We start from the raw sequence: 16,943 nt of genomic DNA on the forward strand, positions 1-16,943 counted from the left end.
GATAAAAAGATTGGGACCTTCCGGAAGACGTAATGGAGGTGTTGCTTTCGGCCAGAAGTCAACCAACAAAATCTCTGTACCACTGCCGTTGGAACAGGTTTTTCAGCTGGTGCAGGAAAAATAGTTTTGATCCTTTCACATGTAATACCAGTACAGTCTTGTCTATTTTGCTCCATCTGGCCCATCTGGGGCTTCATGTCTCCACAGTAAAGGGATATTTGGTGGCACTTTGTATTTTCAAGGGTTCGCCTGATGAGGGTTCTTATTTCAAGGTCGCCATTTTAATTCAATTCCTGAAAGGGTTAACAAACATCTTTCCCCCAGTCCCTTTTATTGTACCTGTTTGGGACTTGAACTTAGTGTTAAGATATCTAATAGGGGCATCTATTGAACCCTTGCATTCTTGTCCGTTCAGAATGCTAACCCTAACACTTTCTTTTTGACGGCAATAACATCAGCCCGCAGGATCAGTGAGCTGCAGGCTCTTTCCGCTAAACTACCGTTTACAACCTTTTTTAAGGACAAGGCGGAGTTGAGGGTGTGCCCTTCTTTCTTACCTAAGCTGGTTTCTTAACTCCACTTAGCACCGAAAATAGTGTTAGCTGCCTTTTATCCACCACCTCATCCTTGAACAGAGAAGATAAGATAGCACTGTTTAGACCCTAGAAGGGCCTTAAGTTTTTGCATTTCCAGAATGTCCAAGGTGAGGCAGGAGTAGCAGCTTTTTGTAGACTATTCAGGCTATAAATTGGGGATAGCTGTCACCAAGCAAACCATCTCGTGCTGGATAATCCTATGCATTTCAGAATGCTATTCATTAGCTGGCAAAGATTTGCCTGATGACTTAAGAGCGCATTTCACCCAAGGCGTGGCTACTTCTTCGGCTCTTCAAAGAGGGGTGCCCACGCAAGAAATAGGTAGCTCAGCAACTTGGTCCTCTGTACATACCTTCAGCAAATAGTATTGTCTGGACTCTGTCAGGTTAGGAGGCCAGATTTGGCAAAGCTGTACTTCACAGCATTAATCAACAATAATTATCTGTGCCCACCTCCTTATACTGACTGCTTTGGGAGTGTATTAAAGATGAAGAATACGTGGGAGGACAAAATCCATTCGAAGAACAAACTACTTACACCTGGTAATGTTCTTTCGACTGGATGTTCCTCCAACATATTCCTCATTGTCCTCCCATCCTTCCCCTCTTACTTGCCGAGAATTTCTGTGATTTTACACCTTCTTATCTTTCAACGTCTGGTTCACCCATTAAAGATGGCACAGCATCAAGAGGGAAAAAACTAGAACTGACTCAACGGTCGCTGCACAAGCTACTTATATGGCATCAGTGTCACGGCTGAGAACAGGACGGAGGCTGTCGAGGGACACGACTCGATGACGCACAGCTCCCGATACGATGAAAAGAAATTCCAAACCAACAAGCAGAATATATCAAAGATGAGGAATATGTGGCAGGAACATCCAGTCGAAAGAACATTACCAGTGGTAAGTAATTTGTTCTTCTCTCATCTGATCCTATCTCTATGTGTTACCTATGTGCACTCCCATAATGAACCTATTTATGTTGGGGATAGAGAGCTGGCCCTTACGGTTTTATGTTTTCACCAAGTAGTGTATCATATCAAGACTAATATTTTCCACCTCAATTCTGATGGCTGCTTGAATGTCTGTCCATAACGCTGTGCCTTAAATGGTGCAAAAATATTCTTAATGTGATTTGTAGGTTTACACAGAGACCTAAGGGAATGCATAAGCGTCTGGACCCCGAAAAACGGAATTTACAGTCTTTATCATATGGCAAAAAGCTACCATGCAAAAAGTAAATAAGGGTTAACAAATGGAAAATTCTTTGTGTCTATGAAGTAGCGGTCTCTCTCCCAACCGTAGGAATGTGAGTGGTCGTAAACTAATCATCTACACTGGGGAGAGAACATGGACTGTGATTTGAAAAATGAAATAATTCAATAATTCCAAGCACAGATATGCCATCCTTGTATGTAATTTGAGGTTTATTTAGCATTTTTATTGATTTTTCCCATTCTTGTAATTTGCCCTAAAAAAACCTGTGGAACTATAATTTCTTGTGTTTGCTTTATTTTTCATCCAACTAGACTTCATGATACCGCCCAAATTACCCCAAGATTTACCACTTTTCCCAATAATGAGCCTGATTACCCAAAAGTCCAGGTGTTGGGGAAGGGAGGCAGGACTGCTTAGATGTTGATAGCTTCTTAACAGGAGTCCTTCAATTTAAGGCTGCTCACTCTCATCCAACCTTCCCACCAACTCTATTCTAGAATAGAGACTATAAACGTCATCCAGCTGCCCATTGACCGAGGCATATATCTGTATGTCATCTGCATAAGAGTGATATTGAAACCCATGTGAGTTGGAGAGCTTCAAGAGCTGAAGGATCTGGGGAATGCACAGTCTACCATCCATGTGGACAACTGATAATGTCTTAATTGGACCCTCTGTTTACATCCTTTCTCCGCCTCTCCGTCCATTGTAACATGGCTTTCTCCTGCTCTGTCAATCTTAAAACACTAACCTATCCCTTACAGCTGCTTTCTCTTTCCTGATCCCTTCTACAGCAGCAACCTTTCCCTTTCAATTTTTCCACATCCCTCCTCACTCTACTCTCTTTTGCCTCCTCCAACACATTTCCCTTTGCTGGCCCCCCTCCTGCACTCTTTCTCACTCTTTCTGCTCACTTCTGCTCTGTCTCTTTGTCTCCAAATACTTGCACTTTAGTGTTGCGCTTCGCCGCTGTTATGGCAATGTCTTTTGCGGTTTGAGGCAATGAAGGCTTAGTGGAGACCCCTCCAGGGGCATATTGACCTCCGCTTCCAATTGGGCATTCGTCATAGGGCCCGTCCCCACTAGTGGCTGCTAATATTTGGACTACTGGTTGGCAGCCATGACTTTAAAGAGAAGTTTAGGAAGGGTGGGTTAGTTTTGTAAGGACAGGAGGTGGTGGAGGATGTCGGAGGGACCAGAAGAGGAGAGTGCAGAAGGAGTGTGGAGGTTACTGGAGAGAGGGGTCTGTGAAGTGATTGTCTGTGAGAGTAAGCAGCAAGTGTAATAGGAGTAGAGTAGAAGTAGGTGAGATGGTAACCATTGTATTTGGAGTAGTGGAGTAGTGGTAGGAGGAGAGAGGAGGCAGTGGAAGTTGGTGGTAGTATGTAGTAGTAGTAGTAAATTGAATGCGCCAAATTCTTGTTATGGGAGACTTTAACTACTGGTTTGATGTCCCGTCGGACACCACTGCAAAGTCCCTCATGAATGCCATTAGTTATGTTCAAATGGTGGATTGTCCCACCCATAGTGCTGGTCACACTCTCGATTGGTTGCTGGTGCATCATCGTACATTGCAGAATCTTTTGGTTTCCCCTTGTATTTGGTCAGATCATCTCCTACTCACATTCAATCTTATCCTACTGATTCCCCCTGTCAGAGCAGATTTGATCCCTAAAGTGGAGGTTCGTATGCGCAACATGAAAAAATTGACCTTTGAAAACTTCGCCCCAATTTTAGTGCAAAACCTGGGTGCCTTGGACAATGTCAATGGTGCTAGAGATCTTGCTCACCACATCACCAAAGCCTTGACAGACACAACTAACCAATTAGCACCCCTCAAGACATGTCTTTTTAAAACAGAAACCATTCATAAATGTTGGTTTAATGACGATATCTCAATGATTAGGAGGGAAAAGCTCGTAGCAGAACGCCTCTGGCGCAAAGACCCATCTAGCGCTTTATTGATTAAATTCAAATCCTTGGCAAAAAAGTACACGGAGGCGCTGATTAAAGCAAAATATGAGATCTATAACTGGCGTATCCAGAATGCTAAATCCAGCTCCAGGGAATGTTTTCGATTCTACGGGTGTTTAAAAGCAAACCTCCTTCCGTAATAGGGCCTGTTAAGGATAAGGCGTGGTGCCATGCAATCCATAACTTTTTTTCCAACAAGGTGGGGTCTCTTCAAGCGAATATCCAGCGGATCGAGGATACCGCTGTGGTTGTTTTGATGCCACCCCCCATGTTTTTGACTTCTCCCCTTGCTCTGAAACATTTATTACGCAAACCATTGCTGAAATGAAACCCACGTCCTGCCACAACGATATTTGTTCATCTACTTTGTTTATAGAGTGTAAAGACATACTCGCTCCTTGGGTAACTAAGTTTAATTGTTCCTCCACATAGGGTAAAGTTCCCTTATTTTTGAAGGAGGCATGGGTGACCCCCCTGTTAAAGAAGGAATCTTTAGACCCATTTATTTTGGACAACTTTCTGCTAATTACCAATGTACCCTTTCTGCTTAAAATTGTGGACAAGGTTGCACATCTTCAATTCCAAGTGTTTTCGGAGGATGATGATATCTTATTGTCATGTCAGTCTTGCTTTAGGAAGAGGCATGGTACCCGGACTACCATGCTTGACCTACAGACAAATCTCCTACTGAATATGGACCAGGGACAATTATCCAACCTTATGCTGCTGGATTTATCGTCAGCTTTTGACCTTGTGGACCATGTCCTACTCAAAGGCAGAGTACAGTCCTTGGTCGGGTGTTCCCCTAAAGCAGCCGGCTGGATTGCATCTTTTCCCGGCCCCAGAAACTCCATGGTAAAAATAGGCAAAATCTGTTTGGACCCCTCTCCTGTCACTTGTGGGGTGCCGCACGGATCGTGTATTTTGCCCACCCTGTTTAATGTCTATCTGATCCCTTTTTTGCTTCTGCTTATCAGCCTTGGTGTTCATGTGGCCAACTACGCTGACGATACACAGGTGACTGTGAAATTGTCAGGCTCATATACTGAGGATGCAGAAAAGTTGAACACCATCTATAAAGCCATCCACTCATTGATGGCAGCCAACTCCTTGGCTTTAAATGGAAAAAAAACAGAGCTTCTTATCATTGCAACCACTTCTAAGCTGAGGACCCTGCCAGCCGAGTATGGTCAGTTTCTACTCCTGGGTACGTTGATCTTAGTGGCCGAGAGGGTAAAAACCCTCTGCGTGGTCCTGGATGCTGAGCTGTCCATGGCACATCAGGTCACATTGATCCGGTCTGCATGTGAACTGATCACGAAGCTTCTCTGGAACATCCACCCTCTTCTTTTGCATTAAAACTTAGCCACTTTGGCCGCTGTTATCATACATACACGTTTGGGTTACTGCAGTAGCCTGCTCAGTGGCTGTGCTCATTCATCCATAGTAGCCCTGCAGGTCACCCAGAACCGGCAGTGAGGGCAGTCTCAGGACTTTCTAGGTGAGCGCACGCTACGGCAGCGAGGCGTAGCCTACATTGGCTCCCTGTAAGGCTTAGAATAAGACACAAAGTTCTGACCCTCGCTCACAAATGTCTGACTAATATGGCTCCTCGTCATCTGGGAGTCCGCCTTCAACTCCAGACTTCCTCTCTTCACTCAGGCCACAGCATTGCATGAGGCTGGGTAAACCCAGATTTAAACTGGTAAAGGCTGGTGGACGTAGTTTCATGGTACAAGGTCCCGACCTCTGGAACCTGCTTCCGCTTGAGCTCAGAATCGTGGACACAACAGTCAAGTTTTAAAAGGAGCTGAAGACGCTGTTGTTCAATCTTGCACCCGACTAAGGATAAGCGCGCGTGGTACTCCTGTTTCCCTATTTTGACTCAGAGTTGTGTTATGGATTCCGCCTTTTGCATCACTCTAGTACTATCTGTTTCGGCTGTCTGTGTTTTTTCTGTGCCTGCCCTGAGGCTTTTGGAAGTGTGGCGCGAAGATATAAGAACTGTTCATAAATAAATAAATAAATAGTGGTAGGGGGAGGTATTAGTAAGAAGCAGTGAGAGTAGCAGCCATAAAGAGTAGACTAGAGAGAGAGTAGGGGTAGTAAAGTAGTATTAGAGTGGTAGTGGTAGGAGCAGCAAATGTGAAGTAGTGGTAGTGAGGAGAGGTAGTAGAGCGGCAGTAAATAAAGTGGTAGTGGAGTAAGAGTAGAGGTAAGAGCAGAGAGGTACATAGTAGCAGTGGAGAGGTAGTAGTGATAAGGAGACGTAGTAGTAGGAAAGAGAGGAGAAGACAATACTAGTGGAGAGAGTGGTAGTCTGAGGTAGTGCTGTTAGTGAGAGAAGGAGTTGAGAAGAGAAGGATAATCAAAGAGGAAGAGTACACATCAGAGGGACAGTAGAGTTGTGGAGAGGAGAACATCTTGGGACACAGTGTAGGAGAGGGTCAGATGTGTGTGTGGCAAATCAGTGATATAGTGCAGAAGGAGGCACCATCATTTAACCCCCCCTTAGAATACTAAGCAGGGCTAGGGTAGGGAAAGTTAAAAGGACCCTAGGGGAGAAGGCAGCCATTGTCTCAGGAAGAACACCATTAGCCCTAGAATTAAAATCTGATCCCTAAATCCCATAGATAAGTGTTGAAATGTTGGTTGATTAAGAGTAACCTTCCACATTGAATCATTTTTTGTTACAGGGCTCTTCCCGTTCCCCATCTATCTCATTGTCTATTTTTTTATTTTTGCTCCTGCTTTTCCTCTGTCCTTTTTACTCTCCTTCTGACTGTTTCTTTCACTCTGGCTGTTGTTGCCTCAGCCTGTATACTCTGTCCTTCCTCTCTTCACCTGTTCATATTGCTATATGTCTCTGTGCAGGAACGCCCTGGGAGCCGTAAGACCAAAGGAAAGGAAGAGAAAAGAGGCGTGAAGATAACCCCTCCATCCCGGGAATCTAAAGACTTCAGCGCTTCTTCTGATAGCTTGGACCCTTTGGCCCTGGAGCCTAAAATACAGCAGGTGGATCCCGCTGTGCAGGCTGAGTACCAGGAGAAACTCTACACACAGGTCATCATCTTACCTCTTTCCATTGATATGAATAATGCAAGCCTTACTCTACGACATACAGGACTAACACAAACATCTCACCCTTGTTTGTACATTCTCTTTTTTTCAAATGCACAATATCTATAGGCATTTAATCCTCATCCACGGCGCTTAACCATACACATTCATCTGTCACATGCTCGTAAACAAACTGCACACATACATTCCTCACTCTCTCGCACGTTCCCCCCTTTCTCTCAAGACTTTCTTAGAAGTCTAAACGGCCAAAGCATATCCCAGGTTGCTCCCCAATGACCATACGCACATCCTCGGCCCCAATTCGATCTCACTCAATTTAGCAACATGTTTCTTGATGTCTGACAATCATGAACAGTTGCAGCACTAATGACTGGGTGGGTTTTAAGAAATTGGCACTGTCTGGCCACTATCTGTTTGCTAATCAATGGATTAGCCATGTCCCACAACCAGCTGTGTTTTCACCGCCTGGAGCCAATTAACACATGATATGTATTAACAATGTCAAATGCTATAGAACCAGTTAGATGTAAGTACATATTGTATCTTTTCATTCACTTTTTCGACCCTTTATGGCAAATTTACTGTGAAACGTGCCATAACTTTCTTTTATTCTATTTTGGCCCTTTTGTCATAGTCGGTCCCAGATCTTTCTCACTTAAATTTAAATGTTTGATGCATTGGTGCTGCATGATGAGTCCTTGCTGGCTCTGATATACATGCCAACATACTGTCAGTCCATAATTCATTATATAAACATGTTCTGCCAAACATATGTTTGATTGTTACTTACCAATCTAGTGTTATAAATGGGAAGGAAGATCTTAGAGCTAGAGTCTGCAACCCTTAGCTCTCCAGATATTTTGGACTACAGCCCCCATCATTTCTAGCCGTCAGAGCAAATGGTGAGGGGTCATAGGGTTCATAGTCCAAAACATCTGGAGAGCCAAAGGTTCCAGACCCCCGGCTGAGAGGGACACTTTTGATATTGAAGCTGGCTTCTCTTTTCTTCATGAACTAAATGGCTGGCTTCTTTTCAATCACCCTACCCAAATTATTGTTGCAGGATTAAATACATTGATTATGTAATTATTGACGTAGTCTTTCGGAACATGCCCTAGTATTTTAGAACAGTCTATTGTCAAATGATTGCAGTCCTCTTACAAATGTCTAGTGGGTTTGGCCAAACACGTGACATATTTTGTGATTCTAAAATAGTGAAAATGTATTTGAAAATATTGAAAATTGAGGTCTGAGCTAAAAACTAATTTTGAGATCTGTATAACAATGTTCTTGCTGAATAAACTAGTCAAGGACAGTGAGCACCTTAGTGCAGGACTTGCGTTGGTGGAACAAAGGGTAGAATGTCATGATGTACAAACCGTTTGCACACCTAGTGTTTCAGGCACAAGTTATCAAGGATGCTTCGATGATGCTAGGCTGCTTATCTTGACAGGCTGGAGGCACAAGAAAGATGGTCAAAAAGAGAGTCAAGGCTCCATATCAATCTTTTGAAGCTGAGGGCTCCAAATAATGTGGAGTAAGTTGTAAACCTCTGCACCGCAGTCCAAGTGCTGGCTCTCGCTTAGCTGCACTATGAAAATGCTCTCCTCACTGGACTCCCCAACAACACACTATCCCCCCTGCAAGATATACAATACGCAGCAGCCATACTCATCCTCCACGTACCCAAACATTCTCGCATCACCCCCACTCTTGCCCAGCTCCACTGGAACCCCATGCCCCAGAGAATTGCCTTCAGAGGAATCTGTATTGTATTCAAAGCCATTCAACTCAAAACTCCATCTTACCTTCATGACAAACTCAAACCCATCACCCTCACAAACACCAGACAATCCAGCCAACACCTTCTACACATTCCACTCTGCAAAACTCACATGCACACAAAACAAGCATTTACCCACTGTGCGCGCAGGCATGGAACCATACCTTTTCACATACGCACTCCATCCTCCATCACCACTTTCAGAAAGAGCCTCAAAACATACCTTCCCCCCACATGAACCTGCCCTCCTCCACTGCTATCACTTGTCTATCCTAATCTTCCTATTCCTTCCTGAAAACATGATGTAACTTCTTTTTATAACTCCCACCTCTGGATGTGGGGCCAGTGCTAAACAAAAACTAAAATTAATGGATGATGGTCTTAATGGACGATTCTTTCGTGATGCATTATTTGAACACATTTATTTTGGTGAATGATATCAGTTTGTGCACTCTACCCGTGTTTTGGTCTGTTTGGATTTCTTTCTTATGTTGTGTTTATCTAGTAACTGACTTATCTAAATTATGATTGGGGGTCAGTGGCTGCATGGCTCCATAGAGACCGATATTCAGTCTAGTGTTTAAGAAGGGGGAAGTTTGTTTCCTATGTGAGCCTGTGCGCTTTTAGATTGGTTGTCCTCACACATTCTCAAATTCCGTAATGACTGTGAGGTACACACTTGTTAGTGTTTTTCATACAATGTTACACTTTATTCAAATTTGTTTCACACTCATCATTAAAACACAAGTTACTTAACTTAATGTTTACTCAATTTGTCCCACATTCATCATATAGACACAAGTTATTTCACTTGGTGTATTCCCTTCCGTGGTGTCTTTTTTGGTGAGAAATTTGTCATTTCTCAAGAGGCATTTATGCCAGTGATAGATGTGTTAAACTTAGAAACCCTTGTGCCAACATATCTTTGCACATGCTATTGTTTCACCCTTCCTTGTGCTTTGTCAAGGCACTATTTACTTTGTTCTGTGTGTCAATTTGAATCACATTTCAATTTTTTCAATGCAAACATTTCATAGTTATGACATACACATATATTGTTCTGTTCTAAGTTAGTTTACAAGATTTATTCTCTTTGTTTTTGTTTCTGAATTAGCACATTTCCGTGTTTTTTGTGTACCTTGTGGTGGTGCACTGGTTGGGGGTTCTCATTAGGAATCGGATTGTTGCGATTGTATATTGTCCTTCTTCTGGTAAAGGCCGGTACTTTTTCTGCAGCTGCTTAATTGCTTAATTTCAGGTAGCCTCCACTCCGTAATCCAATCGGTTGGATTATTTGAACAAGGCAGTGGAGCGGATTGCCACAAACTGTTTCGGGAGAAAAATGTAAGTTCTTGTAAGGTCCAAATACAACAAAGTTCATCAAACAAAAATCCACTGGTAGCAGTTCTTCAGATTTCAGTTGAAAAGATCCCCTTCCAATTCCAGCCAAGAAAATAGCACCAGTGGAAATTCTGGATATCCTCTTTCCAAGATTGTTTTGCCACAGTTCAAAGAATAAATTAACAACTTCTCCATCTACAACTTCACAAGTGGTGATGACCACTGAAGTGTATTTGGTATAATTGTCAGGACACTTCTTCTTGGGTTATTGCTGTCCTCTTGACAACCACTCTTCTACTACTGTTACCGTAGAAACCAACTCCTTTGTTCCACAGCATGCCACTACTTCAACCAACTTCAATGTAACATCCACTGACAGTATTATACACAACCACAGTTCTGGTATTTCTGTTTCAACTTTGTACTTCAGGATTGTTAGGCATTTAAAGACAAAACTCTTCGACCTCTACACGTTAACCTCTTAGGCCTGTCTTACTGCCACTGCTTCCAGACTGACTCTCAGCTTCAGCAGTCTCAGCATTACAGATTATTTGCTTAATCTTCTTACAAGCACCCAGCTCCCATCTCCAGCTTTATTCACACCTTCTTGGTTCCATTAGCTACCCTGAAGCTGTATTACCACACGTCTAACTTCGGGTAACAATGTCAAACTTATATTGTAGGACACTGGAATTTTAACAACTTTGCCAATCAGGTGGGTAGATTCAAACAGGGCTTGCTTCACTATAGAATGGGTTCGCCTCTTGGCTTGAATAATACGTGTTCTTCTCATTAGTGCAACAACTTCTAGGTTTAAAGAATACTTATTCTTAATGATACAATGTTCAGTCTTGAAAGGAGAAACAGATTTAGGTTAGACACAAGCGACCACTCTTTAAGGTAGATCTCTAACCTTAACTAACTGCAAGTGCTTTCATTCCCACCTGTTATCACAGAGATGCTGTCTAACTCCTGTCGGGGATCACAATTGGCCACACATGACTTTCCTTTAATGCTGTAAATAGTTGTAACAATTGTGAAAGTCAACGTTAGGGTTTTCAGAATGTTTTAGCAAGTGTTCCCTTTTTAATTAGGAACACGCGACCACTCTGGCAAAGTTAATATTTCAACAATGGGAAATTAGATGCTTTTCTTCTTAAGTGAGCACTACGATGTTTACTAGAAGTGCGCTGGATACATTTCCATTGTTAGCAATACTTTTCACAACAACAGTTTATACTTGCTTCTAATCTTACGCAAGCCACTTTAGAGCTGGTAACAGTTACCGCAAAGCCTTAGGAGTGAACCTAAACGCCAAGCTTCATCCACCAGCTCCAGGAAAACTGCAGTTGCAGGCTTCTTCACCTTCCCGACTTCTTCCGCTTCTACAACGGTCTTGGGACCCACACCCTTCTGCAGCACAGGTGTCTCAGGTTCAGCTTGCTTTCTGCTACAGGCCTTGGGTTTCAGCATGGTCAGGGCTCTGTAATTACAGCCACTAGACGCACCTGGGAAAACCTTCACTCTGAGCACATCTTTCTCAGTGCAGCCACAGCAAGGCAGGATATGTCAACACAGGACACACTCAGAACTTGCAGGTGAAATCTGCTCTCTCCATGTCCCAGCATCCTTCAGGTGATCACACTTCCTCATGAACTGCCAGCCTTGTGCTCTTTTACTTCTGCTACTACTGCCAGCCTTCCAGCTCCTGCTCCAGCTCCTTCCTTCCTTCCTTCCCTCTCCTGCTGCAGCCTGTTATGCCTCGTAGGTAGGGCAGTTGGTTTCAGGTGTAAGCCATTAATGTCAATTGCCTGACCCTTGCAAAGGCTATTAGGCCTAATTCCCTGTCTTCTTCATCTGCATGCTTCTTCAGCCCTTTTCTTCGTCTCAGTCACTATGGGATTCTAGGACATGTAGTTTACTTTCTCAAAGTCAGGTTTTCTACTTGTGTATTTTTAAGGGTAGATTTAATTCCCTTAGTCATTTTAACAGAGGGCTGTAGATTTTGACTTTAGAGGAAGATGGTGTAGAGAGGGCAACATGTTTGCTATTCCTTGTAGTGTACCCTTGGTATTGAGGAAGACATTTGCTTTTAGGGACCAAAATGATTCTTTCTTTTAGTATAATGGGTTTGGTGTTACAGCCATAGGTTCTACCACTTTAGATTTAACAGTAGGTTGAGAGATATTAAAATGGCAATAAGCTCTAACCTCTTCTGGCATAGTGGCAAGAACCTCATTGTCTGAGGAGAAATAATGCATCTCATCCCACAGAATCTCCTCACCACCCTGGGACCTGTCTCTACCCAGGTGATCCTCCTGCAGTACACCACCCTCAGGGTTGGGATCAGATAGCTTCTGCCCTCCTCTGGCCTCCTGGGAGGAGCCTTTAGACAGGGTTTAGGTGAGGGATCTGCAGGATTCTTCACACAGCTAACAAACTCGGCATGTTTTTTTTAATAAAGACAAGGTGGCTCTTTGGGTGAAGCACCCTTTCCTGCCCAAGGTGATCAGCGAATTTCACATCAACCAATCGATATAGCTTCCAGTTTACTTTCCAACCCCTCGCCCAACAAAGATGTAGGAGAGATTGGACTACCAGAAAAGAGCACGTACCATGGGGGGGGTAGGTGGGGGCTTGTCTGTGCTCAAGCAGACCATCTCCAGATCATAATATGCTGTCAGGCAACTCGCAGAACCCGCTGGAGAGGATTGTAGCACAATCTACCAGGGGATGTGTGTCTACAACACCTTTCATGAGGGTACTCCAATTAAGAAGATTTGCAGCATACCCACTTTATCAGCCCTGCACACATTTGCAAAGCATTACTACTTGCCTCATACTAGTTAGGTGTTCAAATAAGTAGAAAGGCCAATGTGCATTATGTGCTCGGATGAGCTGCTGGCTTGAATCAATGTCACTGACGACTTATGTAGAAATGTATGTTCATTGTTATGCTCTGAAAAAGTGCTTTGATTTAATGCAACACCCAAAGTAGTTTTTATTGGTGTTTTTTGTCCTCCTCCCTTTTGCCACGCGTGCACTCCTGGGGGTTATCAGGGTAGGATGAAGATGTAAGGGATTAGTTAACACCTTGAGGTCTGTTTTTGGTCAGCATAAGCACATTTAAAGTGGCACAGCCTTTAGTTTGAGAAGGCTGCTGCCTCCCTAGGGTATGTGTGCATACTATTTGCCCTTTCTTGTAGGGGGTTAATAGTTACAGATTATCAAGGGTAAAACGGTCACCAGGAGAGCCGAAACCCCAAATGAGCACTTAAGAGATATTAAGCACATTGGACCTGGGTCATTTATTTACAGAATTCAGGTGATATACTTGCTGTGTGTTAGGCAGAAATCTGTGCAGTTCCCTTAGGGACCACTGCAAAAGATTTAAGACTACAGGTGTTTGGCAGTAAACCCACTTGGTAGCAGTCTGTACCACACAGATTCACTTGGTAGCTGTGGCTGAGCAGTCAGACTTCCCTCAAGAAGAGTTAGGCAGTATACAGAGCACACAAAATAGGTACAGAAATACAGTAGTACAAGCAAACACTGACCAGCGCTTGGGTGTAAAAGTATATAATTATTTATTTAACACACACTTATAAAACACACTAGCACTAAATTGGTAAGATAAGTTCAAAACACAATCACTATTATCATATGTACATCCCGGATTACTTGTTGGACAAGTCTTAGTTAACACCACTTATTTCCACATAGAGGTGAGCGCTTAACGTTCGATGGCACTCCAACAAGTTAAATAAAAAAGGGAGGGAAAAGCAGAATTATGGAAGCCTACACACTAAACACTTTTTAAAGAACCACAGCAAGTTAGGAAGGCACAGTCTACTGGTGAGCAAGGAAGTTTAGGTGCCAGGCCCACTTTCAAGGGAGCCAGGCGGAAGATGCCCAAGATCAGACAGTTACACAGAGTCTTCAACGTTTGTGGGGGTAGTTCGAAAAAGGTTTAGTTCAGTGCAGAAAAGTTAGCTAATGTGTCCCAGGCTAACCCAGGTTCGAGAGACTAGGATTTAATACACCCCGTTCAAACGGTTGCAAGGGAAGCCAGGCGGAACACGGTACCTTAAATGGAGAGGATCCTCCAGCGGGGGCAGATGTTCCTGGCAGCGGGTGCAAGTCGCAGCGTCGTCCAGAGGGAGAGAAGATCTCGTCGTGGAGGAAGGATGAAGGTCAATGCACTGCCAGGGAAGAAACCAGCCGCGGAGTTCTCTGGTACAAAGGTATTACCCTTTCGGTTCGCGGTAGTGGTGAAAACGTGGTATCCCGGTTGCCGGGGTTCTTGGCACAGGCAAGGCGGCCACGAGATGCTCCAGGAAGGCGAAAAGAAGGTAGACTGGTTATCCCCACCAGTCGAAGGAAGAAGACTCTCTGGGCTGGAGATCTCCTCTGTGGTTGGGAAAAGTGGTGAGACGGTTCAGCAGGGCTCCACCGGTGGTGTCGTCGTTGCAGGCCGGCTCAGCTTCTCCCTCCTCGGATTCTTAGGTCCTGTGGCGACTTCCGAAGTTCCTGTCCCCAAAGCCCTGCTTTTATGCAGCATACCCCCATTCACTCAGCCTAGCTGTCAATCAAACATGCTAAGTGGTGAGCCGGCCGGCTCACCACTTGGGCCAATCACACAAGAGTGCGACTTGAGTTACCAAGGTAACTCAGTCCAGGGTGCCTAAACTCCCTCCCACACCCCCTGTGTTACCCAGACAGAGTGGCACCACTTTTGGACGCTTCTGTGGAGAAGCCCGCCAAAAAGTGGAACAAAGGGCTCGACTTGGGTTGGAGTCACAGAAGAGAACACAAACGCCATTTTAGAATCGAGTTCTGGCGAAAAATACCAACCGGCGAATTAATATTAAATAAATAAACCCGCGGTATGTTCGAGGCTATAAGAATTAAATAATTAAAGTTGGTAGCCTCGAACAATGGGAAAATCCCATAGAGATATATTTGCGGTCGAATATAAAAAGTAGTATCCACTGCCACCAGCCAAAACTCAATCAGGGGGGACGGAGACGTGCCCCCTCGAACAACAGACCCCGGGGCAATCGAATTGCCCCGACCAGTACGTCCACAATATGATGGTTTGTACTGCTTTCTGTTCATAATTTGGGACTAGCAAAGTCAATGGTGACTTTACATGCCCTGGGAGACAGTAGTCAGTAACAGGGTATGGAGTCTATGTTGGGGGGGTCGCTACGACACCCCTGGGTTACGGCACATAGGGTGCTGTGTAACCCACATCAAAAAAACGCATGAGACCCTATGGAGTAAAAAACCCCATAACCCATAAAACACATGGAAAGTTAAAGGAACACCTTAAATCATGTCTGAGTGGGAGCAAAAGAATCTCACTTTTAGCAGGAGAGAAAAAAATAACCCCAAAAAATCCAGCAAAGCTGCTGGGGGACTCACTAGGTTTGGGAAATTAGCCTTACAGAGAATTCTCCCTAACACTGTGAATAGCTTATAACCATATTCTGAAAGGGATTTATTTCCCGGCAGCTGTTTAGTTGGAAACTGATAAAAAGGGAGTCTTATTTACAGTATATAAACTGGATACAAGTAAGACCATCTGAGATGATGCATATGTGGCCCAAAGTACACATAATCAAGGTCTCATGACTGGGAGAGGGTATGGGTATGACCCTGTCAGGGGGCATAGGGACCCCCTCTCAACGTGTGGTAGGTGGCCTGTCTGGGTACATCCAGAGCCAGTCTACCCCAGGGGTGATTTAGGGGAACTGAGGGGGGAACCCCTGTCCCTCGCTCCCCAGAGTGTTTACTATGTGCAGGGATATTGGTACCAGTGTGCCTGCTGCAATACCATTTAGTCTGTGTCCTTCTCGGGCCTTATTTTCTTCTTTTTCAGAACACACGAGAAGCTGTGAACACCTAACCCTTGCAAATCTTCACAGGAATCCCTGAACCCAGGAACAAAACAAAGGAACAGTATACTGAAACCACCACCTCAATAATGCACCTGTGCTCAACCAGGAAAACTCAGACGAGAACCAGAGGAAGGAATGGAATCGTGACCAGATTTGAAATTGACTGGGATTTTTCCTCCCTAGAAGGAAATGCAAAACTCAACATCAAACTAGCAACCCCATTACTCCACAGAGTAATGGACAGTAACAGCAAAATGCCTGGGCATGGAAAGAGACTAACAAGGCAGATCCATCATTTTTTATCATACCCAGTTGGAAGCAGAACTCATGAAAGCTTGAAGAAAATCACATGAACAAAGAGCAGCCTGAGCACATGGTCGCCTGCACAAGAATGAAGATTGATAAGGGGACAGACCAGAATCAACCTTAAAGACTTCCACAGGAAGTCCAGACCACAGAGAACTTGCTCGGCTAGAAATTGCCCATGGGGAATAGCTGACATAGTGGGCCAACGGGAATCAAGAGGATCTCCACCACCACATGGAAGGCTAGGCTATAAAAGGCATGCAGGTCCAGATGAGTGTAAAAAGTGTTCGATTGAGGTTGGGAGTCGAGCAGGTGGACCAAGACACCAGTGGAGAGGGTGTACCAGGGGGAAACGCAAGTGAAGGAGACTATTGGAGTATAGCGAGAGAGTGGCGTTGAGTTATTTTCAGGCAAACGCCTTACCTGGGACTTGCGGGAGGAACAAGGATCATGGAAAAAATGCCGGTTCTCTCGAGAAGCCAGAGCTCCCCAAGAAACTGGAGCGGTTTGGCTGACCGAAAAGGCCAAGCCCAGAAATAAACCCCCAAAGAAGGGAAAAACCTTGATGTAGAAGGCTAGCGGTTTCCGTTGGTCAAGTCATTGAGCAGATGTGCAGATTCTGCATGGTACAGGTCACGACAGGCAGGTATTATAACAATCAAAGAACTCCACGAGAAAGGCACAGTAACAATGTAGGAGGAGAGAGGTAGCTCGGAGGCAGAGCAAAGGACATAATGACA

The 16,943-nt window shown here is 44.3% G+C and overlaps 1 protein-coding gene across 2 annotated transcripts in view; it reads left to right on the forward strand.

Moving 5' to 3' along the window:
- Positions 1-16,943, forward strand: part of MYCBPAP (MYCBP associated protein) — a 1,263,051-nt gene that overhangs the window by 1,093,653 nt on the left and 152,455 nt on the right. For both annotated transcript variants that reach the window (XM_069654887.1, XM_069654888.1), the window contains one exon: positions 6,664-6,852. In XM_069654887.1, the coding sequence (XP_069510988.1) occupies positions 6,664-6,852 (189 nt within the window). The remainder of the gene's footprint in view (positions 1-6,663; positions 6,853-16,943) is intronic.

Source organism: Ambystoma mexicanum, chromosome 3q (assembly GCF_040938575.1).
Source record: "Ambystoma mexicanum isolate Mex_15411 chromosome 3q, UKY_AmexF1_1, whole genome shotgun sequence".
NCBI classification, from domain to species: Eukaryota; Metazoa; Chordata; class Amphibia; order Caudata; family Ambystomatidae; genus Ambystoma; species Ambystoma mexicanum.